This window comes from Oncorhynchus nerka, linkage group LG2, assembly GCF_034236695.1.
Source record: "Oncorhynchus nerka isolate Pitt River linkage group LG2, Oner_Uvic_2.0, whole genome shotgun sequence".
NCBI lineage: Eukaryota > Metazoa > Chordata > Actinopteri > Salmoniformes > Salmonidae > Oncorhynchus > Oncorhynchus nerka.
Window position 1 is genome coordinate 22,308,698 of NC_088397.1, and position 27,746 is coordinate 22,336,443.

Here is a 27,746-nt window from a genome sequence, read left to right on the forward strand (position 1 = left end):
CTGAGAGGAATCTCAGTACTGAGAGGAAGCTCAGTACTGAGAGGAAGCTCAGTACTGAGAGGAAGCTCAGACAGGTAGTAGGCTCCGGTAAATCCTGGCTGGCTGGCGGAACTGGAAGATTCTGGTTGTCTGGCAGATCTGGAAGAGACTGGTTGTCTGGCAGATCTGGAAGAGACTGGTTGTCTGGCAGATCTGGAAGAGACTGGTTGTCTGGCAGAGCTGGAAGAGACTGGTTGTCTGGCAGATCTGGAAGAGACTGGTTGTCTGGCACTTCTGGCGGATCCTGGCAGACTGGCGGCGCTGGGCAGACTGGCGACGCTGGGCAGACTGGCGACGCTGGGCAGACTGGGAGCACTGGAGGCGCTGGGCATACTGGCGACGCTGGGCCGACTGGCGACGCTGGGCCGACTGGCGACGCTGGGCAGACTAACAGCTCTGGCTGCTTCATGCAGACTGACAGCACTTGGCAGACTGACAGCTCTCTGCAGACTGGCAGCTCAGGCTGCTCCGACCAGGCAGGAGGCTCCGACAGCGTAGGAGGGAAGGAAGGCTCTGGCTGTGTTGAACAGGCGGGAGACTCCAACAGCGTAGGAGGGAAGGAAGGCTCTGGCTGTGTTGAACAGGCGGGAGACTCCAACAGCGTAGGAGGGAAGGAAGGCTCTGGCTGTGTTGAACAGGCGGGAGACTCCAACAGCGTAGGAGGGAAGGAAGGCTCTGGCTGTGCTGAACAGGCGAGGCGCACTAAAGGCCTGGTGCGTGGTGCTGGAACTGGAGCTACAGGATCGAGGACACGCACAGGAAACCTGGTGCGGGGAGCTGCTACCGGAGGACTGGTGTGTGGAGGTGGCTCTGGATAGACCGGACCGTGCAGGCGCACTGGAGCTCTTGAGCACCGAGCCTGCCCAAGCTTACCTGGCTCGATGCCCACTCTAGCCCGGCCAATAGGAAGAGCTGGTATGTGTCGCAGCTGGCTCTGCACCCGCACTGGAAACACAGTGCGCTCCATAGCATAACACGGTGCCTGCCCGGTCTCTCTAGCCCAACGGTGAGCACAGGGAGTATGCGCAGGTTTCCTACCTGGCATAACTATTCTCCCTTCTAGCCCCCCCCAATACATTTTTTGGGGTGACTTTCCGGTTTCCTCATACCTGCGCCTCTCCGCTTTAGCTGCTTCTATTTCCTCCTTGGGACGGCGATATTCTCCCGGCTGCGCCCAGGGTCCTTTACCGTCTAATTCCTCCTCCCATGTCCAAATCTCCAAATGGTGCAGTCTCTCCCACTGCAACTGTTCTTCCCGATTAACAGGGAGAGTAGGCTCAGGTCTGACTCCTGACTCAGCCACTCTCTCTCTGCGCTTTCCCCCGTTACTTTCTGTTTTCGCTCTGTATAGCCGTGCTTTCCTTCTCGAATCCATACGTCTATAGCCCTCCTCGCATTGCTGTAGGGAATCCCAGGCGGGCTCCTGCACTCGCTCTGGGTCGTCCGCCCACCTGTCGATTTCTTCCCATGTAGTATACTCCATACTTCTGCTGTCCATAACGTCGTCCTTTAGCTCCTGCCAGCTCACACGCTGCTCGGTCCGTGAGTGGTGGGTGTTTCTGTAACGACGTTCTTCGTTTGTAGAAAGAGAGTCGGACCGAAATGCAGCGTGTAGGTTACTCATGACTTTAATGAAAGAATACGTACATGAAATAACTCAATATCATATAAAGCAAAACAACAAACGGAACGTGAAACTAATTACAGCCTATCTGGTGACTATAACACAGAGACAGGACAAACACCCACGAAATACAAAGCGAAACTGAGGCTAGATAGACAACGACAAGCACCTGACTCTGATTGGGAATCGCCTCAGGCAGCCAAACCTATACCACACCCCTAATCAGCCGCAATCCCAAATAATACAAACCCCAATACGAAACACAACACATAAACCCATGTCACACCCTGGCCTGACCAACTATATAACGAAAACACAAAACACTATGACCAAGGCGTGACAGCAAGTAGAAATCCAATATGGATGGTGTTAAGAGATAGATGGGAGGGGTTGAGTGGAGCTGAAGGATGGGACTAATAAACAACAACAAGATAACTAATGTCAAATATACTGTGTCTGTAAAATGTATATAGGTTAAGAACTTTTGTGGAACAGAGTTAAAAAAATATATATGGCAAATAAAAATCCAACAGGATGGTCTTCAGTTGAAGTCGGAAGTTTACATACACCTTAGCCAATTACATTTAAACTCTGTTTTTCACAATTCCTGACATTTAATCCTAGTAAAAATTATAGTTTTAGGTCAGTTAGGATCACCACTTTATTTTAAGAATGAAATGTCAAAATACGAGTAGAGTGATTTATTTAAGCTTTTATTTCTTTCATCACACTCCCAGTGGGTCAGAAGTTTACATGCACTCAATTAGTATTTGGTTGCATTGCCTTTAAATTGTTTAACTTGGGTCAAACGTTTCAGGTAGCCTCCCACCAGCTTCCCACAATAAGTTGGGTGAATTGTGGCCCATTCCTCCTGACAGTGCTGGTGTAACTGAGTCAGGTTTGTATGCCTCCTTGCTCGCAAACACTTTTTCAGTTCTGCCCACACATTTTCTATATGCTTGAGGTCAGGGCTTTGTGATGGCCACTCCAATACCTTGACTTTGTTGTCCTTAAGCGATTTTGCCACAACTTTGGAAGTATGCTTGGGGTCATTGTCCATTTGGAAGACCCATTTGCAACCAAGCTTTAACTTCCTGACTGATGTCTTAATATGTTGCTTCAATATATCCACATCATTTTCCATCCTCATGATGCCATTTATTTTATGAAGTGCACCAGTCCCTCCTGCAACAAAGCACCCCCACAACATGATGCTGCCACCCCCGTGCTTCACGGTTGGGATGGTGTTTTTCGGCTTGCAAGCTTCCCCCTGGTTCCTCCAAACATAACGATGGTCATTATGGCCAAACAGTTCTATTTTTGTTTCATCAGACCAGAGGACATTTTTCCAAATAGTACGATCTTTGGCCCCATGTGCAGTTGCAAAACATAGTCTGGCTTTTTTATGGCGGTTTTGGAGCAGTGGCTTCTTCCTTGCTGAGCGGCCTTTCAGGTTATGTCGATTATAGGACTCGTTTTACTGTGGATATAGATACTTTTGTACCTGTTTCCTCCAGCATCTTCACAAGGTCCTTTGCTGTTGTTCTGGGATTGATTTGCACTTTTCGCACCAAAGTACATTCATCTCTAGGAGACAGAACGCGTCTCCTACCTGAGCGGTATGATGGCTGTGTGGTCCCATGGTGTTTATACTTGCGTACTATTGTTTGTACAGATGAACGTGGTAACTTCAGGTATTTGGAAATTGCTCCCAAGGATGAACCAGACTTGTGGAGGTCTACAATTACTTTTTCTGAGGTCTTGGCTGATTTAAGTAGATTTTCCCATGATGTCAAGCAAAGAGGCACTGAGTTTGAAGGTAGGCCTTGAAATACATCCACGGGTATACCTCCAATTGACTCAAATTTGGTCAATTAGCCTATCAGAAGCTTCCTAAGCCATGACATCATTTCCTGTAATTTTCCAAGCTGTTTAAAGGCACGGCTTGGCTGGCTGTCAACTTAGTGTATGTAAACTTCTAACCCACTGTTATAAGTGAAATAATCTCTCTGTAAATAATTGTTGGAAAAATTACTTGTGTCATGCCAAAGTAGATGTCCTAACCGACTTGCCAAAACTATAGTTTGATAATAAGACATTTGTGGAGTGGATGAAAAACGAGTTTGAATGACTCCATAAGTGTATGTAAACTTCCAACTTCAACTGTAGATGGGAGGGGTTGAGTGTAGCGGAAGGATAGAAGTAAAAAGAAACAAAGATTGTGTTCGTAAAATGTATCCACGGGTTTCCTGGCGAGGTTACTGGGGAAACGATTATTGGTGGCACTTCCGGCAGAAGTAGCGAAGTACTGAGTAGATTTTAGATGCCAACTGGGATAAGCAATAAGATATTCACTCACTAGATGATGAAATGTTATGGAGCTCAGGGACAACATGTGCTGTTCGTGGTTGACAAAGACACAACTTAATGATTGGCTTAAATTGGAGTGCTTCGACCATAAACCAAAATCTAAATCAGAATGTTCCTGTCAGAGATAGTACAGTTTCCATCACCAAATGACGATGAAGCGAAAATAAATTGTCTCAAAAACATAGAACATTTTGGGGGGGCTTTTTGAAGTTTGTTTGTTCGTTTCACTTTTTTTTCACTTTCACTTTCTTTAATTTCTACCAGACACTTTTTTTATAGACACTGCTCAAAAAAATTAAGGGAACACTTAAACAACACTCTCAATCACACTTCTATGAAATCAAACTGTCCACTTAGGAAGCAACACTCATTGACAATAAATTTCACATGCTGTTGTGCAAATGGAATAGACAATAGGTGGAAATTATAGGCAATTAGCAAGACACCCCCAATAAAGGAGTGGTTTTGCAGGTGGTGACCAAAGACCACTTCTCAGTTCCTATGCTTCCTGGCTGATGTTTAGGTCACTTTTGAATGCTGGCGGTGCTTTCACTCTAGTGGTAGCATGAGACGGAGTCTAAAACCCACACAAGTGGCTCAGGTAGTGCAGCTCATCCAGGATGGAACATCAATGCGAGCTGTGGCAAGAAGGTTTGCTGTGTCTGTCAGCGTACTGTCCAGAGGATGGAGGCACTACCAGGAGACAGGCCAGTACATCAGGAGACGTGGAGGAGGCCGTAGGAGGGCAACAACCCAGCAGCAGGACCGCTACCTCCGCCTTTGTGCAAGGAGGAGCAGGAGGAGCACTGCCAGAGCCATGCAAAATGACCTCCAGCAGGCCACAAATGTGCATGTGTCTGCTCAAACGGTCAGAAACAGACTCTATGAGGGCCCGACGTCCACAGGTGGGGGTTGTGCTTACAACCCAACACCGTGCAGGACGTTTGACATTTGCTAGAGAACACCAAGATTGACAAATTCGCCACTGGCGCCCTGTGCTCTTCACAGATGAAAGCAGGTTCACACTGAGCACGTGACAGACGTGACAGAGTCTGGAGACACAGTGGAGAACGTTCTGCTGCCTGCAACATCCTCCAGCATGACCGGTTTGGCGGTGGGTCAGTCGTGGGGTGGCATTTATTTGGGGGGCCGCACAGCCCTCCATGTGCTCGCCAGAGGTAGCCTGACTGCCATTAGGTACCGAGATGAGATCCACAGACCCCTTGTGAGACCATATGCTGGTTTGGTTGGCCCTGGGTTCCTCCTAATGCAAGACAATGCTAGACCTCATGTGGCTGGAGTGTGTCAGCAGTTCCTGCAAGAGGAAGGCATTGAGGCCTTATATGGGGGATTGGAAATGATGCAGGCAATTACGTTGATGGACGCTACAATCTATCTGCAACATTAAAGCTGATCTACCCCTAAAAGGATTTTAAAAAACTGAGGAGGGGTAATCTATGTCTGTGTTTTAAGTATTTCAAAGGGACCATATCATTAGTGTGCCTGCAGGTGGAAAAGGTATACTTAAAAGGTAGACTCAGCTAAATGGCATTGCCTCGAGCAGCACCACAGATATTGAAATGCAAGACTTCGCTCTCACACATTCACATACAGTATCTGCGCATGTGAATGGGTTTGCTTCATGCTGTTACAGTGTGGTAGCAATGGAACCAAACTGGCAGAGAAATGTTGCCCCATGCTTCTGCGCTCTTAGTTGTTGCGGAAATTGACCCACTTTGCCGTTTACTTGGGGTGGATAAGTAGGCATATTACGCAAAAGTCTAGCAACCCAAAGGTTTTGTGTATGAATCTCATCATGGACAACTTTAGCATTCTATCTAATCAACCATTTTTCAACTACTTACTACTTTTTAGCAACTTTGTAACTACTTGGCATGTTAGCGAACCCTTCCCTTAACCGTAACCCTTTTAGCTAAACCTTCCCATAACTATAACCTTAACTCTTTAACCTAACTCCTAACCTTAACCCCTAACTTAGCTAACTTTAGCCAGCTAGCTAACATTAGTATTAGCCACCTAGCTAACGTTAGCCACAACAAATTGGAAACCGTAACCTATGATACGTTTTTGCACATTCATAACATATTGTTCATTTTACGAATTCCTAACATATTGTAATATACTGTATTAATTGCATTTCATAACATATACAAATTGTAATGCGTAACATATCATACAAAATGGATGATGGACATCCACAAATGAATACATACCATATGAAACGTAACATATCATACTAAATGTGTCTTAGACTTACTTACAGAAAAATACTCAGAACATTTAGACCAGGTTGTGTTACAGGGAAACTGTTATTCTGTTCATTGGACAGCAGAGAGTTCAAAGCCTGAGCGACAGGGGTGCGCTCCTATCATTTAAATTGAGTTGATTAGATTAGACTCTTGGTGTGTTTTCCTATCTTCTTTAAACTACCAAACGGCAAAGAAATGTTCATTCAGGTTGGGAGTGAGTTTCTGCTTGACTTTGGACAGTGAATTTGTTCATTATTTGTTTGCAAACTCCTGTGTGTACACACAGTTTTTTCTCTTAGATCATTTTGATCAGAAGACACGTGTAACCATGTTGAGTCTTACACTACCTGCGTAAAAGTATCTGGACACCTGCTCCTCAAACATCTCATTCAAAATTCATGTGTATTGAAGCGTGATTTATCACTCCAGAGAACGCATTTCCACTGTTCCAGAGTCCAATGGCCGTGAGCTTTACACCACTCTAGCCAACACTTGGCATTGCGCATGGTGATCTTAGGCTTGTATGCGGCTGCTCGGCCATGGAAACCCATTTCATGAAGCTCCCGACTAACAGTTATTGTGCTGACATTGCTTCCAGAGGCAGTTTGGAACTCGATAGTGAGTGCTGCAACCAAGGACAGACACTTTTTACACACTACGCACTTCAGCACTTGGCGGTCTTGTTCTGTGAGCTTGTGTGGCCTACCACTTCTCGGCTGAGCCGTTGTTGCTCCTAGACGTTTCCACTTCACAATAACAGCACTTACAGTTGACTGGCGCAGTTCTAGCAGGGTAGAAATTTGACGTACCGACTTGTTGGAAAGGTGGCATCCTATGACGGTGCCACATTGAAAGTCACTGAGCTCTTCAGTAAGGCCATTCTACTGCCAATATAGGCTATGGTGATTGCATGGCTGTGTGCTTGATTTTATACACCTGTCAGCAACAGGTGTGGCTGAAATAGCCGAATCCACAAAATTGAAGGGGTGTTACTGTGTTATTCTGTAATGTCACATGTATTTCATGTACACTGTAATTGAGTGTTAATTCTTTAGTGACTAATACATCCTATTAGTTGAATTGAGTAAATGCATTCCACATTTTAGAGGAATTATTTGATTTACTATTTAGTAGGTCTATCGGTAGTTGTTATTAGGGTCTTTCTATAAGTAATAGGGCCAATGTGTGACATTGGGCAAAACATTTCTAAATGGTTTGAAACAAGATCAAAAGGATTTTCATGCAGTTCCACATCTATACTTAGAGGAATAAAAGGGAATACATGCAAATGATCCCATTACTCCACCTATACAACAACACAGGACTATACATCCTGTAAGTAGCCCATTACTCCACCTATACAACAACACAGGACTAGGACTATACATCCTGTAAGTAGCCCATTACTCCACCTATACAACAACACAGGACTAGGACTATACATCCTGTAAGTATTCCATTACTCCACCTATACAACAAAACAGGACTAGGACTATACATCCTGTAAGTAGCCCATTACTCCACCTATACAACAACACAGGACTATACATCCTGTAAGTAGCCCATTACTCCACCTATACAACAACACAGGACTATAACTATACATCCTTTAAGAAGCCCATTACTCCACCTATACAACAACACAGGACTAGGACTATACATCCTGTAAGTAGCCCATTACTCCACATATACAACAACACAGGACTAGGACTATACATCCTGTAAGTAGCCCATTACTCCACCTATACAACAACACAGGACTAGGACTATACATTCTGTAAGTAGCCCATTAATCCACCTATACAACAACACAGGACTAGGACTATACATCCTTTAAGTAGCCCATTACTCCACCTATACAACAACACAGGACTAGGACTATACATCCTGTAAGTAGCCCATTACTCCACCTATACAACAACACAGGACTAGGACTATACATCCTGTAAGTAGCCCATTACTCCACCTATACAACAACACAGGACTAGGACTATACATCCTTTAAGTAGCCCATTACTCCACCTATACAACAACACAGGACTAGGACTATACATCCTGTAAGTACCCCATTACTCCACCTATACAACAACACAGGACTATACATCCTTTAAGTAGCCCATTACTCCCCCTATACAACAACACAGGACTAGGACTATACATCCTTTAAGTAGCCCATTACTCCACCTATACAACAACACAGGACTAGGACTATACATCCTGTAAGTAGCCCATTACTCCACCTATACAACAACACAGGACTATACATCCTTTAAGTAGCCCATTACTCCACCTATACAACAACACAGGACTATGACTATACATCCTGTAAGTAGCCCATTACTCCACCTATACAACAACACAGGACTAGGACTATACATCCTGTAAGTAGCCCATTACTCCACCTATACAACAACACAGGACTAGGACTATACATCCTTTAAGTAGCCCATTACTCCACCTATACAACAACACAGGACTAGGACTATACATCCTGTAAGTACCCCATTACTCCACCTATACAACAACACAGGACTAGGACTATACATCCTGTAAGTAGCCCATTAATCCACCTATACAACAACACAGGACTAGGACTATACACCCTTTACGTAGCCCATTACTCCACCTATACAACAACACAGGACTAGGACTATACATCCTGTAAGTAGCCCATTACTCCACCTATACAACAACACAGGACTAGGACTATACATCCTGTAAGTAGCCCATTACTCCACCTATACAACAACACAGGACTAGGACTATACATCCTGTAAGTAGCCCATTACTCCACCTATACAACAACACAGGACTAGGACTATACATCCTTTAAGTAGCCCATTACTCCACCTATACAACAACACAGGACTAGGACTATACATCCTTTAAGTAGCCCATTACTCCACCTATACAACAACACAGGACTTAGGACTATATACATCCTTTAAGTAGCCCATTACTCCACCTATACAACAACACAGGACTAGGACTATACATCCTGTAAGTAGCCCATTACTCCACCTATACAACAACACAGGACTAGGACTATACATCCTGTAAGTAGCCCATTACTCCACCTATACAACAACAGGACTAGGACTATACATCCTTTAAGTAGACCATTACTCCACCTATACAACAACACAGGACTAGGACTATACATCCTGTAAGTATCCCATTACTCCACCTATACAACAACACAGGACTAGCACTATACATCCTGTAAGTAGCCCATTACTCCACCTATACAACAACACAGGACTAGGACTATACATCCTTTAAGTAGCCCATTACTCCACCTATACAACAACACAGGACTAGGACTATACATCCTGTAAGTAGCCCATTACTCCACCTATACAACAACACAGGACTAGGACTATACATCCTGTAAGTAGCCCATTACTCCACCTATACAACAACACAGGACTAGGACTATACATCATTTAAGTAGCCCATTACTCCACCTATACAACAACACAGGACTAGGACTATACATCCTTTAAGTAGCCCATTACTCCACCTATACAACAACACAGGACTAGGACTATACATCCTGTAAGTAGCCCATTACTCCACCTATACAACAACACAGGACTAGGACTATACATCCTTTAAGTAGCCCATTACTCCACCTATACAACAACACAGGACTAGGACTATACATCCTGTAAGTAGCCCATTACTCCACCTATACAACAACACAGGACTAGGACTATACATCCTTTAAGTAGCCCATTACTCCACCTATACAACAACACAGGACTAGGACTATACATCCTGTAAGTAGCCCATTACTCCACCTATACAACAACACAGGACTAGGACTATACATCCTGTAAGTAGCCCATTACTCCACCTATACAACAACACAGGACTTTAGGACTATATACAACAACACAGGACTCCTTTACATCCTTTAAGTAGCCCATTACTCCACCTATACAACAACACAGGACTAGGACTATACATCCTTTAAGTAGCCCATTACTCCACCTATACAACAACACAGGACTATACATCCTTTAAGTAGCCCATTACTCCACCTATACAACAACACAGGACTAGGACTATACATCCTTTAAGTAGCCCATTACTCCACCTATACAACAACACAGGACTAGGACTATACATCCTGTAAGTAGCCCATTACTCCACCTATACAACAACCTATACAATACAACAACAGGACTAGGACTATACATCCTGTAAGTAGCCCATTACTCCACCTATACAACAACACAGGACTAGGACTATACATCCTGTAAGTAGCCCATTACTCCACCTATACAACAACACAGGACTAGGACTATACATCCTTTAAGTAGCCCATTACTCCACCTATACAACAACACAGGACTAGGACTATACATCCTTTAAGTAGCCCATTACTCCACCTATACAACAACACAGGACTAGGACTATACATCCTATACAACAAGGACTAGCCATTACTCCACCTACTCCACCTAACAACACAGGACTAGGACTATACATCCTGTAAGTAGCCCATTACTCCACCTATACAACAACACAGGACTAGGACTATACATCCTTTAAGTAGCCCATTACTCCACCTATACAACAACACAGGACTAGGACTATACATCCTTTAAGTAGCCCATTACTCCACCTATACAACAACACAGGACTAGGACTATACATCCTTAAGTAGCCCATTACTCCACCTATACAACAACACAGGACTAGGACTATACATCCTTTAAGTAGCCCATTACTCCACCTATACAACAACACAGGACTAGGACTATACATCCTTTAAGTAGCCCATTACTCCACCTATACAACAACACAGGACTAGGACTATACATCCTGTAAGTAGCCCATTACTCCACCTATACAACAACACAGGACTATACTATACATCCTGTAAGTAGCCCATTACTCCACCTATACAACAACACAGGACTAGGACTATACATCCTTTAAGTAGCCCATTACTCCACCTATACAACAACACAGGACTAGGACTATACATCCTGTAAGTACCCCATTACTCCACCTATACAACAACACAGGACTAGGACTATACATCCTGTAAGTAGCCCATTAATCCACCTATACAACAACACAGGACTAGGACTATACACCCTTTAAGTAGCCCATTACTCCACCTATACAACAACACAGGACTAGGACTATACATCCTGTAAGTAGCCCATTACTCCACCTATACAACAACACAGGACTAGGACTATACATCCTGTAAGTAGCCCATTACTCCACCTATACAACAACACAGGACTAGGACTATACATCCTGTAAGTAGCCCATTACTCCACCTATACAACAACACAGGACTAGGAATATACATCCTTTAAGTAGCCCATTACTCAACCTATACAACAACACAGGACTAGGACTATACATCCTTTAAGTAGCCCATTACTCCACCTATACAACAACACAGGACTAGGACTATACATCCTGTAAGTAGCACATTACTCCACCTATACAACACAGGACTAGGACTATACATCCTTTAAGTAGCCCATTACTCCACCTATACAACACAGGACTAGGACTATACATCCTGTAAGTAGGCCATTACTCCACCTATACAACAACACAGGACTAGGACTATACATCCTGTAAGTAGACCATTACTCCACCTATACAACAACACAGGACTAGGACTATACATCCTGTAAGTATCCCATTACTCCACCTATACAACAACACAGGACTAGCACTATACATCCTGTAAGTAGCCCATTAATCCACCTATACAACAACACAGGACTAGGACTATACATCCTTTAAGTAGCCCATTACTCCACCTATACAACGACACAGGACTAGGACTATACATCCTGTAAGTAGCCCATTACTCCACCTATACAACAACACAGGACTAGGACTATACATCCTGTAAGTAGCCCATTACTCCACCTATACAACAACACAGGACTAGGACTATACATCATTTAAGTAGCCCATTACTCCACCTATACAACAACACAGGACTAGGACTATACATCCTTTAAGTAGCCCATTACTCCACCTATACAACAACACAGGACTAGGACTATACATCCTGTAAGTAGCCCATTACTCCACCTATACAACAACACAGGACTATACATCCTTTAAGTAGCCCATTACTCCACCTATACAACAACACAGGACTAGGACTATACATCCTGTAAGTATTCCATTACTCCACCTATACAACAACACAGGACTAGGACTATACATCCTTTAAGTAGCCCATTACTCCACCTATACAACAACACAGGACTAGGACTATACATCCTGTAAGTAGCCCATTACTCCACCTATACAACAACACAGGACTAGGACTATACATCCTTTAAGTAGCCCATTACTCCACCTATACAACAACACAGGACTAGGACTATACATCCTGTAAGTAGCCCATTACTCCACCTATACAACAACACAGGACTATACATCCTTTAAGTAGCCCATTACTCCACCTATACAACAACACAGGACTAGGACTATACATCCTGTAAGTATTCCATTACTCCACCTATACAACAACACAGGACTAGGACTATACATCCTTTAAGTAGCCCATTACTCCACCTATACAACAACACAGGACTAGGACTATACATCCTGTAAGTAGCCCATTACTCCACCTATACAACAACACAGGACTAGGACTATACATCCTTTAAGTAGCCCATTACTCCACCTATACAACAACACAGGACTAGGACTATACATCCTGTAAGTAGCCCATTACTCCACCTATACAACAACACAGGACTAGGACTATACATCCTTTAAGTAGCCCATTACTCCACCTATACAACAACACAGGACTAAGACTATACATCCTGTAAGTAGCCCATTACTCCACCTATACAACAACACAGGACTATACATCCTTTAAGTAGCCCATTACTCCACCTATACAACAACACAGGACTAGGACTATACATCCTGTAAGTAGCCCATTACTCCACCTATACATTTACATTACATTTAAGTCATTTAGCAGACGCTCTTATCCAGAGCGACTTACAAATTGGTGCTTTCACCTTATGACATCCAGTGGAACAGCCACTTTACAATAGTGCATCTAGGTCTTTTAAGGGGGGAGGGGGAGAAGGATTACTTTATCCTATCCTAGGTATTCCTTAAAGAGGTGGGGTTTCAGGTGTCTCCGGAAGGTGGTGATTGACTCCGCTGTCCTGGCGTCGTGAGGGAGTTTGTTCCACCATTGGGGGGCCAGAGCAGCGAACAGTTTTGACTGGGCTGAGCGGGAACTGTACTTCCTCAGTGGTAGGGAGGCGAGCAGGCCAGAGGTGGATGAACGCAGTGCCCTTGTTTGGGTGTAGGGCCTGATCAGAGCCTGGAGGTACTGAGGTGCCGTTCCCCTCACAGCTCCGTAGGCAAGCACCATGGTCTTGTAGCGGATGCGAGCTTCAACTGGAAGCCAGTGGAGAGAGCGGAGGAGCGGGGTGACGTGAGAGAACTTGGGAAGGTTGAACACCAGACGGGCTGCGGCGTTCTGGATGAGTTGTAGGGGTTTAATGGCACAGGCAGGGAGCCCAGCCAACAGCGAGTTGCAGTAATCCAGACGGGAGATGACAAGTGCCTGGATTAGGACCTGCGCCGCTTCCTGTGTGAGGCAGGGTCGTACTCTGCGGATGTTGTAGAGCATGAACCTACAGGAACGGGCCACCGCCTTGATGTTATTTGAGAACGACAGGGTGTTGTCCAGGATCACGCCAAGGTTCTTAGCGCTCTGGGACGAGGACACAATGGAGTTGTCAACCGTGATGGCGAGATCATGGAACGGGCAGTCCTTCCCCGGGAGGAAGAGCAGCTCCGTCTTGCCGAGGTTCAGCTTGAGGTGATGATCCGTCATCCACACTGATATGTCTGCCAGACATGCAGAGATGCGATTCGCCACCTGGTCGTCAGAAGGGGGAAAGGAGAAGATTAATTGTGTGTCGTCTGCATAGCAATGATAGGAGAGACCATGTGAGGTTATGACAGAGCCAAGTGACTTGGTGTATAGCGAGAATAGGAGAGGGCCTAGAACAGAGCCCTGGGGGACACCAGTGGTGAGAGCACGTGGTGAGGAGACGGATTCTCGCCACGCCACCTGGTAGGAGCGACCTGTCAGGTAGGACGCAATCCAAGCGTGGGCCGCGCCGGAGATGCCCAACTCGGAGAGGGTGGAGAGGAGGATCTGATGGTTCACAGTATCGAAGGCAGCCGATAGGTCTAGAAGGATGAGAGCAGAGGAGAGAGAGTTAGCTTTAGCAGTGCGGAGCGCCTCCGTGATACAGAGAAGAGCAGTCTCAGTTGAATGACTAGTCTTGAAACCTGACTGATTTGGATCAAGAAGGTCATTCTGAGAGAGATAGCGGGAGAGCTGGCCAAGGACGGCACGTTCAAGAGTTTTGGAGAGAAAAGAAAGAAGGGATACTGGTCTGTAGTTGTTGACATCGGAGGGATCGAGTGTAGGTTTTTTTCAGAAGGGGTGCAACTCTCGCTCTCTTGAAGACGGGAGGGACGTAGCCAGCGGTCAGGGATGAGTTGATGAGCGAGGTGAGGTAAGGGAGAAGGTCACCGGAGATGGTCTGGAGAAGAGAGGAGGGGATAGGGTCAAGCGGGCAGGTTGTTGGGCGGCCGGCCGTCACAAGACGCGAGATGTCATCTGGAGAGAGAGGGGAGAAAGAGGTCAGAGCACAGGGTAGGGCAGTGTGAGCAGAACCAGCGGTGTCGTTTGACTTAGCAAACGAGGATCGGATGTCGTCGACCTTCTTTTCAAAATGGTTGACGAAGTCATCTGCAGAGAGGGAGGAGGGGGGGGAGGAGGATTCAAGAGGGAGGAGAAGGTGGCAAAGAGCTTCCTAGGGTTAGAGGCAGATGCTTGGAATTTAGAGTGGTAGAAAGTGGCTTTAGCAGCAGAGACAGAGGAGGAAAATGTAGAGAGGAGGGAGTGAAAGGATGCCAGGTCCGCAGGGAGGCGAGTTTTCCTCCATTTCCGCTCGGCTGCCCGGGGCCCTGTTCTGTGAGCTCGCAATGAGTCGTCGAGCCACGGAGCGGGAGGGGAGGACCGAGCCGGCCTGGAGGATAGGGGACATAGAGAGTCAAAGGATGCAGAAAGGGAGGAGAGGAGGGTTGAGGAGGCAGAATCAGGAGATAGGTTGGAGAAGGTTTGAGCAGAGGGAAGAGATGATAGGATGGAAGAGGAGAGAGTAGCGGGGGAGAGAGAGCGAAGGTTGGGACGGCGCGATACCATCCGAGTAGGGGCAGTGTGGGAAGTGTTGGATGAGAGCGAGAGGGAAAAGGATACAAGGTAGTGGTCGGAGACTTGGAGGGGAGTTGCAATGAGGTTAGTGGAGGAACAGCATCTAGTAAAGATGAGGTCGAGCGTATTGCCTGCCTTGTGAGTAGGGGGAAGGTGAGAGGGTGAGGTCAAAAGAGGAGAGGAGTGGAAAGAAGGAGGCAGAGAGGAATGAGTCAAAGGTAGACGTGGGGAGGTTAAAGTCGCCCAGAACTGTGAGAGGTGAGCCGTCCTCAGGAAAGGAGCTTATCAAGGCATCAAGCTCATTGATGAACTCTCCGAGGGAACCTGGAGGGCGATAAATGATAAGGATGTTAAGCTTGAAAGGGCTGGTAACTGTGACAGCATGGAATTCAAAGGAGGCGATAGACAGATGGGTAAGGGGAGAAAGAGAGAATGACCACTTGGGAGAGATGAGGATCCCGGTGCCACCACCCCGCTGACCAGAAGCTCTCGGGGTGTGCGAGAGCACGTGGGCGGACGAAGAGAGAGCAGTAGGAGTAGCGGTGTTGTCTGTGGTGATCCATGTTTCCGTCAGAGCCAAGAAGTCGAGGGACTGGAGGGAGGCATAGGCTGAGATGAACTCTGCCTTGTTACAACAACACAGGACTAGGACTATACATCCTGTAAGTAGGGTTCATTCAGACACTGGCAAGTCTAATTCAAGGACGTTCAGGGACGCTTTCAAGCACTTCATTTTAATTTTAGAGGACCTCAATGTTATGCAATTGTATAATTGATCTGCTAATAGAGCAGTAACACACCAGCGCACAACTTTTCTGGAGAAAAAAAGAACATTGCCAGCGCTGCAGACAGATTTGGTCTGCTAATACAGGACTTGGAAAGGACCACTGCACTACTTTGGGAAGAAAATGTTTTATATTTCCCTACTCCCTCATCCAAGAGTCTATTTGGGATACAGCACCCCTACTTCCCGTGGCTATGTAGATATTAGATCCAATGTGGATCCAGGCACCACTGTCTCCACCAGTTTAAGGAATGAGACACCAAAATATCCTGGACATTCCTCGACAACACCTTTAAATGCACTTTCACAACAGCTGTTCGTCACTTGACTGTCATTCAGAAAATTGCCTTCTGGATCTGATGATGATGTGTGAAAATATCATGGCATAACTAATCAGCTGGACACCAAATGTGCATCCAACAAGTATTATGCATAATCATTGAAGAACCACGTTATTGACAATATCGATTTAGGTTTTAAGTATCAAGATAAGGTGACTCTTTCGGGTTAGAGGCATTCGACCTTGCAATTAAATACATCATTTTGGATTTGTGTGCCCATGAAAACTGTTTTCACGCCATAAGATAAGAAGACAACATGTTATGTAGTTACGCTGCATTTCTGATATCTCTATATAAAAACTATCCAACAGCTAGATCCAGGATTCTTACAGGGTTCAAGTTCAATGTATAATTTAACTGATTGTGTAATATATTATATAATGACAACTTACACTACCATAAATGCAAGGACAGAAAGTAATATTTTGTCACATGATTTTGGACTAATCCGTCAAGACACCAACCATGATAGTGTGTGAAACAGGTTTTAAATCAACTCGTGAATTTGACTGAATATAGCTATGATGCCCCCTTCTATCTTCATGTAATGACGTTTAAAAAATGATCAATGACTTATCAACATCTGTAACAAGTTGTCCAGTGTAGGAAATCCTCCCTGCTACCCTAGTACATAGAAAGACCCATTTACACTATACACATAGCTTATGCTTGGTTCCAGCTTGACATCCCTGATCTACTTGCCTCAATCAATTAAATGCTAGAACATTGGTCGCCAGGATTAGCTATTTGTAACTAGCCTCTTCATACTTGCATAAAGGTGCGAGATAGACACGTGTTCATTATAGTCATAATGAATTGTGATGCCAGGGTCGCTGCCTTGACTAAGATCCTCCAGAAAAGTACAGGGCCTGTTGTATTTATTCGCATGATAATGAAGTCAGATTGATGAATGTAGTTTATATTCAACCTCATTTTCATTCAAATACAGTATATACAAAGTGTACTCTATTTTCATGTGGTGAAAAGTGTACTGCAGTATCCTTCATGAGCATACACTTGATTTTCATATCTCAATAAGTGTACTTCAGTATACTTACAAAAAGTATACTTTTCATGTCTTCAAAAAATGTCTTTAGTATACTTACAATAAATGAACTAGAATATCATGTACTTCAAAGTACTAGATTTTCATGTAACGAGTGTTTGCAAAAAGCAAGAACACACTAGAAATCTGACATACTTATTATTGTTCTCAATAAGGAAGTAGTTACCTTATATTTCCTGAAAGTTATACCTGCCTGCCTGTAAACAAAAAAGCTCTTCAATGAGGAAATACTTTCCACTATTCAGCTACTTGTCTTTTCAAATAACAGTATATCTGAATACTTACTTCGAAATGTATGTGAAAGTAATTGAGATTTGAATTAGTCATTTAACCCAGGTCTGGTTCCACCAATACAATCCTTTCAGAAATACACAAGTGATTAGAGGAGAGGGGTTAGGGGCTAAGCACTAGATCTCTGGAACAGAAAATGGAACAAGTTGAGTTTTTATGATGAGGCAACTGTCTGTGTAAACAGACAATAAAACACTACCTGATGTACTCCATTCATGGAAAATCCCATGGGGTAAATCCCAGTAGTCTTGTCTCCCCCTAAACACAAACTGCATAATTAGGAAATAATTTATTGAACATTTGCCACCAGACATACAGTATCAGTTAAATATAGACAGCTTCAACCTGGAGCCGTTTCTATCCCTTCATCTTTAAACATCAGGGACAGACTCCTTTTACAAACCCTCCTCTCCCCTCAGTCATGCTCTCTGTAGCTACACACACAGACAGTGTGAGAATGTTACTTTTTGAATCCCAAATCGATCCCTCCCTAGTCCGCCCCTACCCCGAAGTCTTTTGGTTTTCTGTCTTCTAATAGAGAGTAGAATACGGGTGCATCTCAATAATCAAACAAGGTTTCCTCTCCTCACACCGCTCCCTTCCTCTGCACTACTCTGTAAAGACTGGACAGGTGAAAGGTCATACCCAGTAGGGTTAGAACATCATATTGCTTTCTCTTAAGAGAGGGAGACACTTGAGATAAACAGTAGGTAGTGAAAGCCGTCTCCGTTCTGAAAGCATGATTAAGAGGCTAAATTGCCCCTAAACACTGACACAGGGTCAGACACAGTGAGCTCAAAAAGTATTGGAACAGTGAATTTTTGCTGCCGTTGTCATTTTGGCTCTGTACTGCAGCCCTTTGGATTTGAAATTATACAACGACTATGAGATTAAAGTGCAGACTGTCATAGAATACACTTCTACATTGATGTGGATGCTACCATGATTATGGATAATTCTGAATGCATCGTGAATAATGATGAGTGAGAAAGTTACAGATGCACAAATATCATACCCCTAAATCATGCTAACCTCTCACCATTACAATAACAGGGGACATTAGCATATTTTAGGGAGGGGGGGGGGGGGGTGATATGTGTCTAACTTTCTCATATCATTATTCACAATTTATTCAGGATTATACATAATCATGGTAGCATCCATATTAATGTAGAAGAGTTTAGAAACATTTTATTCTTATTTACACTAAAACTCACTACAAAATGACAATACAATATTTACCATTGATTTCTATTGGGCACAAAATAATAATAATTATCTAAAACACAACCAAAATAAACAGCAAATGCATTCAACAAATGTGTAGTCACAAGCTTGATGTAGTCATTGTGTGATATGAATATGGGACCAAATACTTTTTACTACTTTAATACACAAGTGAATTTGTATGAAATACTTTTGGTCCCCTAAAATGAGAGGACTAAGTACAGAAAATGCTGTAATTTCTAAACAATTCACCCGATATGGATGAAAATACCCTCAAATTAAAGCCAACAGTCTGCACTTCCTAACCTCAGTCATTGTATCATTTCAAATCCAAAATGCTAGAGTACACAGTCAAAACAACAAAAAATGAAATACTTTTGGAGCTAACTGTATTCTTCATCCCAGTAACAGGTAAAGTTAGGATTGGGGAAAGGTAATCTGATCCTAGATATGTGGTTAGGGGCAACTTCTACCTTGAGCCTAATGTAAAGTAATCACATGAATATATATTATCAAAAATGGCAATTAGTCTGACAAATGCCTCGTCTGCTCTACTTCTAACAAGACCAGGTGTGTGTTCAACAAGTAGGGCCAGGAAGATACCAGTATCATTAATAACATGGCAAGAAACAAAAAGCTCATTTTACATCTTTAGATAAACAGCCCTAATTTTAGAAACAAATATCATTATCTTGTCACATGTATTTAATTTCTAAGATATAGCACAGAATATTTTACATACAGCAAGTTTTTATAGGACCAAAGAAAAATTGAAAAAAAATATTGTCATACTGTTATCGTCACAGCCTGATCAACAAGACTGTCCCAAAATGCTGATTCACACAATTAAACAGTAGCTAGGGATAACTAAAAAAGCTATCACATATACTGAAGTTCTTCAGCTAGCTTTTGGCCATTAAAACATTCACTAACGTTAGCTAACAGTTTAAAAGCTGACGTATTTCACTGCTTAACATCAGCCTTGTTGAACGCACCTCAAGGGTATAAATTAAAACTGTCTGATAAAAACAAGCCTCTATTGTACATTTAAATCTGGTAGAAGGTGCTCTCCGATCATATGCCATTTTTAATGTTGCTTTGTTGGAAGATTGGATGGCCTCTCCAAGGCAACCCTACACACACGTTCAGACAAAGACACAAACACAGGAGACATAGATTACAAATCACTGGCCACTTGAAGAAATGGATCACTAGCCACTTGAATAATGTTCCGTATCTAGCATTACTCATCTCATATGTATAAACCGCACTCTTCTACGGTATCTTAGTCACTTTTAAATTGTGTCTACATATTGCATCACCCATTTCATATGTATATACTGTATTGTATTCTAGACTACACCCCTGTGTCACGACTCCCACCGAAGTTGGCTCCCCTGCCTGTTGGGGCGGTGCTCGGCGGTCGTCGTCACCGGCTTACTAGCCGCCACCGATCCCCTTTTCCCTTTTCTGTTAGTTTAGTCTTATGAGTTGCACCTGTTCCGGTTTGTGTTTTCTTGATTTGCTTTCCTATTTAAACTTGTGTAGCCTGCCCTTGTTTGTGGGGGATTCATTTGAGTTCACGTCTTGTATCGGAGGCGTTGTTGTGCTCCGGACCGTTGCCACCCTGTGTTCTGGGTTGGACTGTGTTTTCCGCCCTGTGTTCTGGGTTGGACTGTGTTTTCCGCCCTGTGTTCTGGGTTGGACTGTGTTTTCCGCCCTGTGTTCTGGGTTGGACTGTGTTTTCCTCCCTGTGTTCTGGGTTGGACTGTGTTTTCCACCCTGTGTTCTGGGTTGGACTGTGTTTTCCTCCCTGTGTTCTGGGTTGGACTGTGTTTTCCTCCCTGTGTTCTGGGTTGGACTGTGTTTTCCACCCTGTGTTCTGGGTTGGACTGTGTTTTCCTCCCTGTGTTCTGGGTTGGACTGTGTTTTCCACCCTGTGTTCTGGGTTGGACTGTGTTTTCCTCCCTGTGTTCTGGGTTGGACTGTGTTTTCCTCCCTGTGTTCTGGGTTGGACTGTGTTTTCCGCCCTGTGTTCTGGGTTGGACTGTGTTTTCCTCCCTGTGTTCTGGGTTGGACTGTGTTTTCCTCCCTGTGTTCTGGGTTGGACTGTGTTTTCCTCCCTGTGTTCTGGGTTGGACTGTGTTTTCCTCCCTGTGTTCTGGGTTGGACTGTGTTTTCCACCCTGTGTTCTGGGTTGGACTGTGTTTTCCACCCTGTGTTCTGGGTTGGACTGTGTTTTCCTCCCTGTGTTCTGGGTTGGACTGTGTTTTCCTCCCTGTGTTCTGGGTTGGACTGTGTTTTCCTCCCTGTGTTCTGGGTTGGACTGTGTTTTCCTCCCTGTGTTTTGGGCATGACCATTTTGTGCCGGATTAAAGTGCATTTCTCCGTGAACCCTCTGCTCTCTGCGCCCGATTCCTACCTTCCCCTCCTTGTCAGCCGTGACACACTGACTGTCAAACAGCCATCTCCAGCACATCAAAGGCTGCTGCCTATAGACAGATTAGGAATCACTGGCCATTTTTAAGGAAATGAAACACTAGCCACTTTAATCAAGGACATAAGGTCTCTCCAAATCTTGCATTATTAATCTCATATGCGTAAACTGTACTATTCTGCGGTATCTTAAGTCACTTTAATTGTTTGTAAATATTGCATCACCCATCTCATATGTATATACTGTATATACTATGCCACTGTATCTTAGTCCAATGCTGCTCTGACATATGTATATATATATTCTTAATCCATTTCTTACTCAGATTTACATGTATTTTGGGTATATCTTGTGAAACTGTTAGATGTTACTGCACTGTTGGATCTAGAAGCACAAGCATTTCGCTACACCCGCAATAACATCTGCTAAACACGTGTATGTGACTAATAAAATTTGATTTGAAGAGAGAGGAGGCTGTCAGTGGACATAGACAGTAGCACCAGCATAATAAACAATCTCCCACCATAGCGTTAGTTAGAGATCTCAACTTTGTATCTGTCCCATTATGGCTTCTGTGCTATCTCCATTTTGAAGTAGTCCATTTTCTTCTTTGTTGTGTTTAAAAAAAAAAAGCATAAACTTTATAATGGTGAATTACCGCCACCTGCAGTTCTGGAGTCCTGAACCAAATATTGTGCGTCATTTATTGTGGCCACTAGATGGCAGTGATACAGCTTAAAGTCATTTACAAACTGGGTAACCCAATTTGAAGAAGCAGCCAATGCTCTGCTCATTCATTGGCTGATACCTCCCAACCCATAGGAATCGCCACTCACTTGTCTACTTTTAAATTATGGAAGCCCTCAATGGCAATGTTCATGCAACAACAGGTTATATCCTACTAGAACTCTAACTATGTCTCACACACCCCTATTGTACCTATATGACGGTCTTGAAGGTCTGCAGAATGAGGTTGGTTTGGTGGATCAGTCTGTTCGCACTGATGAACACGTTGATCGCCCTGGAAACAAGGATGGTTCATTTATATTGTTATTTAACGACTGCAAATAAAACAAAAACGCAATGTCATCAAAACAGTTGTTCAAAATAGCCCTGACATTTCAAACCTGATTAAATAATTGGTTTCTCATGGTCATCGTAAAATAAACAGTTAGTAAGAACATTCCCACTACTAATATTATTAGTATTAATGTACACTGAACAAAATATAAAACGCAACATGCAACAATTTCAAAGATTTTACTGAGTTCCAGTTCATATGGTCACCAACCGGTCGATGGCGCAATTGGCGGTGCACTTGATTCAGAAGATCTGTGGCTAAATCGAGTGTGCCTACTGTGCCTACAACTTCCAGCAAAGTTTGATACTAGCTACATGAGATTTCATAACTTATAAAAACCAGAGAGAGAGAGAGACTGTCAAAGAATACAGCAAAGAGCTGCTGTTTTTATGACTTTTTATTCAGCACTGCCAACACTGTTTTTATTCAACACAATTACAAAACACGTACTCTGTACTACCACTCGCGCTGCAGCTGCGATTAATTAGTAGCCAAGTGTATCGATAGCCCTGCGTTTTTATTGTTATTAGCAGCTCATCGTGTCTATTTGAATATATCGAGGAATATTTCATTTTCTCTGGTCATAGGAACAACATGAATTGATTGTTGTTTGACTTGTTTTGCCATCAGGTGGAAGATGGTGTCCCCTATCTCTGCTCAGACTCACCAGAGGCAAGGCAAGGAAGGACAGAGCAGGGACCATGAGAGGCAGACCCTCTGCTGCTCTCTCCCTCCCTCCGCTGAGACTAATGCCGTGTTCAAAACAACTAGGAACTCGGAAATTTCAGACTTCTGACTTCAGTGCGTTCAAGAGAACAGGGAACTCAGGAAAAAAACTAGATGCGACTGGGAAAAATAGTTTTGAGCTGGGGATTGAGTTGATCAGGCTGTTGATTGTGGCCTATGGAATGTTGTCCAACTCTTCTTTAATGGCTGTGGAAAGTTGCTGGATATTGAAGAGAACTGGAACATGCTGTCGTTCCTGAGTATCCCAAACAGGCTCAATGGGTGACATGTCTGGTGAGTGTGCAGGCCATGGAAGAACTGACATTTTCAGTTGCCAGGAATTGTGTACAGATTTTTGCGACATGGGGCCGTGCATTATCATTCGGAAACATGAGGTGATGGTGGCGGATGAATGGCACGACAATGGGCCAGGATCTGGCCACGGTATCTGTGCATTCAAATGGTCATCGATAAAATGCAATTGTGTTCGTTGTCCATAGCTTATGCCTTGCCGTACCATAACCCCACCGCCACCATGGGGCACTCTGTTGACAACGTTGACATCAGTAAACCACTCGCCCACATGACAATATACACGTCTGCCATCTGCCCGGTACAGTTGAAACTGAGATTCATCCGTGAAGAGCACACTTCTCCAGTGTGCCAGTGGCCATCGAAGGTAAGCATTTGCCCACTGAAGTCTGTTACAACGTCAAACTACAGTTAGATCAAGGCTTTGGTGGAGGACGACGAGCATGCAGATGAGCTTCCCTGAGACGGTTCAATTTCTGCAGAAATTCTTTGGGTTGTGTAAACCCAGCTGTCCAGGTGGCTGGTCTCAGATGTACCCGCAGGTGAAGAAGCTGGATGTGGAGGTCCTGGCTGGTGTGGTTACATGTGGTCTGCGGTTGGACGTATTGTCAAATTCCCAATTCTCTGGCAAGAGCTCTGGGGGAAATTCCTGCAGTCAGCATGCAAATTGCACGCTCCCCCAAAACATGGCATCTGTGGCAGTGTGTTGTGTGACAAAACAGCACATTTTAGAGTAGCCTTTTATTGTCCCCAGCACAAGGTGCACCTGTGTAATGATCATGCTGTTTAATCAGCTTCTTGATATGCCACACCTGTCAGGTGGATGGATTATCTTGGCAAAAGATAAATGCTCACTAACAGGGATATAAACAAATTTGTGCACAACATTTGAGAGAAATATGCTTTTTATGCATATGGAACATTTCTAGGACCTTCTATTTTAGCTTATGTAACATGGGACCAACACTTTATATGTTGCGTTTCAATTTTTGTTCAGTGTATTTTTGCTGTGGGTTTAGTAAGTGCTGTTTTGTGAAGAAAAAAAATCCCCCAATCACAATTCACTGCTTTCGATAAGCATATATCCATCTATTCAGCTTCCTTATGAATCTACTCTACATGACTCACTTTCCATCTTTGAAGTATGTTTTGAGGGTGTCGCTGAAGCTTTTGGAGTATTTGACAAACTCCTTCTTCTGGTGCTCAAGAGCCTGGACACACAGAATAGACAGCTGTGAACATCGCCTTCACAATGATATCAGCTCTACTTTCAGCCATTGATCACATTAAAGATAAGGAAGAAACACACTGAGTGTACAAAACATTAGGAGCACCTTCCTAATATTGAGTTGCAACCCCTTTTGCCCTCAGAACAGCCTCGTCGGGGTATGGTCTCTACAAGGATGTCGAAAGCGTTCCAGGGACGATGGCCCATGTTGACTCCAATGCTTCCCACAGTTTGTGTCAAGTTGACTGGATGTCCTTTGGGTGGTGGACCATTCTTGATACACACAGGAAACTATTGAGCGTGAAAAACCCAGCAGCGTTGCAGTTCTTGACACACTCAAATCTGTGCGCCTTGCACCTTCTACCATACCCTGGTTAAAAGCACATCAACATGTTTTCTTACCCACTCACCCTCTGAATGGCGCACACACACAATCCATGTCCTTCTTTAACCCGTCTCCTCCTATTCGTCTACACTGACTTAAGTCCATTTAACAAGTGACATCAATAAGGGATCATAGCTTTTCACCTGGATTAACCTGCTCAGTCTATGCCATGGAAAGAGCTGTTTTGTCCACTCAGTGTATATTCCACATCTCTGTGTGTCTTACCCTACGGTTCTGGTAGTGGTATTTCTTAAAGACGTTATTGACTGTATCCAGGAGCTCCTTTATAGCACTGGCGATGTCTCTATGGAAAACAACAACCAACACCAATCAAGAAGCAGGATGTCAAGGGCATGCTCATGAAGGTGTGTGTGTTAGTGTATACTGCGTGCGTGTACTCACTTAATTGTCTGTAGGAAGCGTACCCTGTCGTTGATCTCGTCAGGTATCTTACTGAGGATGTGTTTCAGAGCTCTGGATTTCTCATTTAGGTCCTGGAACTCCTGCTCTGGCCTGTCCACTAAGAACTCTACACACACACACAGGGATTAGGACATATGAGTCCATTTAATAAACAACTACAAACATATTGAATCTCTTGTAAGCAGATGCTTAGTGCTGGTACTTTTCTACACTCACACACCTTCCACGTCATCTGCAGCCATGCGCAGCAGAGACTCTGTGTAGTTTATCTGAACGTTTTTCTTCTCCAGAATTTTCATTATGATGTCCTGAGTTAGGCCTGGGTTCTCCCGTTCTGCCTAGCAACACCAACACACAATTACACCTGTTGATTATTCAAGCTGCCCATCCTTGCAACCAGAGCCCAGCGGTTACGTAAGGGCAAAGGTCATACGTTTATGAGGTAAGGGGTTAGATGTCAGGGATCGTGTGTTTGTGTGTCTTACCTTGATGAAGGCTGCCCTCAGTGTCTGGGCAGCTGACAAGTTGATCCTCTCCAGCTGCCAAACCAACACACACACACATCGTTAGAGGCTGACAAGAACAAACACACTCATCCAGGGTTCGATATACAAGGCTGCCTGCTGGTATGGGGAGGTTTTGGAAGCCCTCTGGGCCAGTCAATCATCCACACCAGTGGCCCGCTTGGGTCAGTGAAAAAAATATAAATATATTGTTATTTTCAATCAAGGCTATATAATTGATGAAAAACACAGGAATTCCTGAAGCTGCTAGTTCGTTATATAGATTATTTATCTCACACGTGCCGCACACACAGCCTCATTTGAGTGGAATCATCTGTCGGGCAGCAAGACTGCGCAGCTCCTGATTCTTTTGCAACAGACACCATTTATTCCAAACGCTCTTCTACGTAAATGCTGTTGGGTTCTTAAACGGAAGTTGTACCATAGTCCCATGTACCAACACCACAGTCGCCTCCAAACTCATCACCAAGCTCAGGACCCTGGGACTAAACATCTGCCTCTGCAATTGGATCCTGGACTTCCTGATGGGCCACCCCCAAGTGGTGAGTATAGGCAACAACACATCCGGCACGCTGATCATCAACACGGGGGCCCCTCAGGAGTGTGTGCTTTGTCCCCACCTGTACACCCTGCGTGGACGTGCATGACTCCATCATCATCATCAAGTTTGCTGACCACACAACGGTGGTATGACTGATCACCGACAACGATGAGGCAGCCTATAGGAAGGAGGCAAAGAGACCTGACAGTGTGGTGCCAGGACAAGAACCTCTCCCCCAATGTCAGCAAGACAAAGGAGCTGACCGTGGACAACAGGAAACGGAGGGGTGAGTACGCCCCCATCCACAGATGGGGATGTAGTGGAGCAGGTCGAGAGCTTCAAGTTCCTCAGTGTCTAAATCATTAAGGAATGATCATGGTCCACACACACCCACACAGTTGTGAAAAGGGCATGACAGCACCTGCCCTCAGGAGGCTGAAAAAATGTGGCGTGGACCATTGAGAGCATCTTGACAGGCTGCAACACCGCTTGGTAAGGCAACTGCAAGGCACCTGATCTACACAGGGTGGTGAGTATGGCCCAATACATCACTGGGGCCAAGCTTCCTGCCATCCAGGACCTCTATACCAGGCGGTGTCAGAGGAAGGCCCTAAAAATTGTCAAAGACTCCAGCCACCCTGGTCATAGACTGTTCTCTCTGCTACCATACACAAGCGGTACCAGAGTGCCAAGTCTAGGTTCAAAAGGCTCCCTAACAGCTTCGACCCCCAAGCCATAAGACTCCTGAGCAGCTAATCAAAGGGCTACCCAGACCCCTCTTTAACACTGCTGCTACTCTCTGTTTACTATCTATG

General features: G+C 44.3%; 1 protein-coding gene across 3 annotated transcripts in view; it reads right to left on the minus strand.

The window, feature by feature from the left end:
• Positions 1-18,321: 18,321 nt before the first annotated feature.
• Positions 18,322-27,746, minus strand: part of LOC115124087 (programmed cell death protein 10-B) — a 29,413-nt gene continuing 19,988 nt past the window's right edge. For 2 of the 3 annotated variants that reach the window (XM_065024625.1, XM_065024626.1), the window contains exons 3-9: positions 26,352-26,405; positions 26,087-26,204; positions 25,846-25,972; positions 25,669-25,747; positions 24,959-25,041; positions 22,651-22,732; positions 18,322-20,407 (exon numbers count right to left, since the gene is read on the minus strand). In XM_065024625.1, coding sequence (XP_064880697.1) covers positions 22,651-22,732; positions 24,959-25,041; positions 25,669-25,747; positions 25,846-25,972; positions 26,087-26,204; positions 26,352-26,405 — 543 coding nt within the window. In that variant the 3' untranslated portion in view covers positions 18,322-20,407. Of the gene's footprint in view, positions 20,408-22,639; positions 22,733-24,958; positions 25,042-25,668; positions 25,748-25,845; positions 25,973-26,086; positions 26,205-26,351; positions 26,406-27,746 lie in introns of all 3 variants that reach the window. The other variant, XM_065024627.1, reaches the window with a different exon arrangement.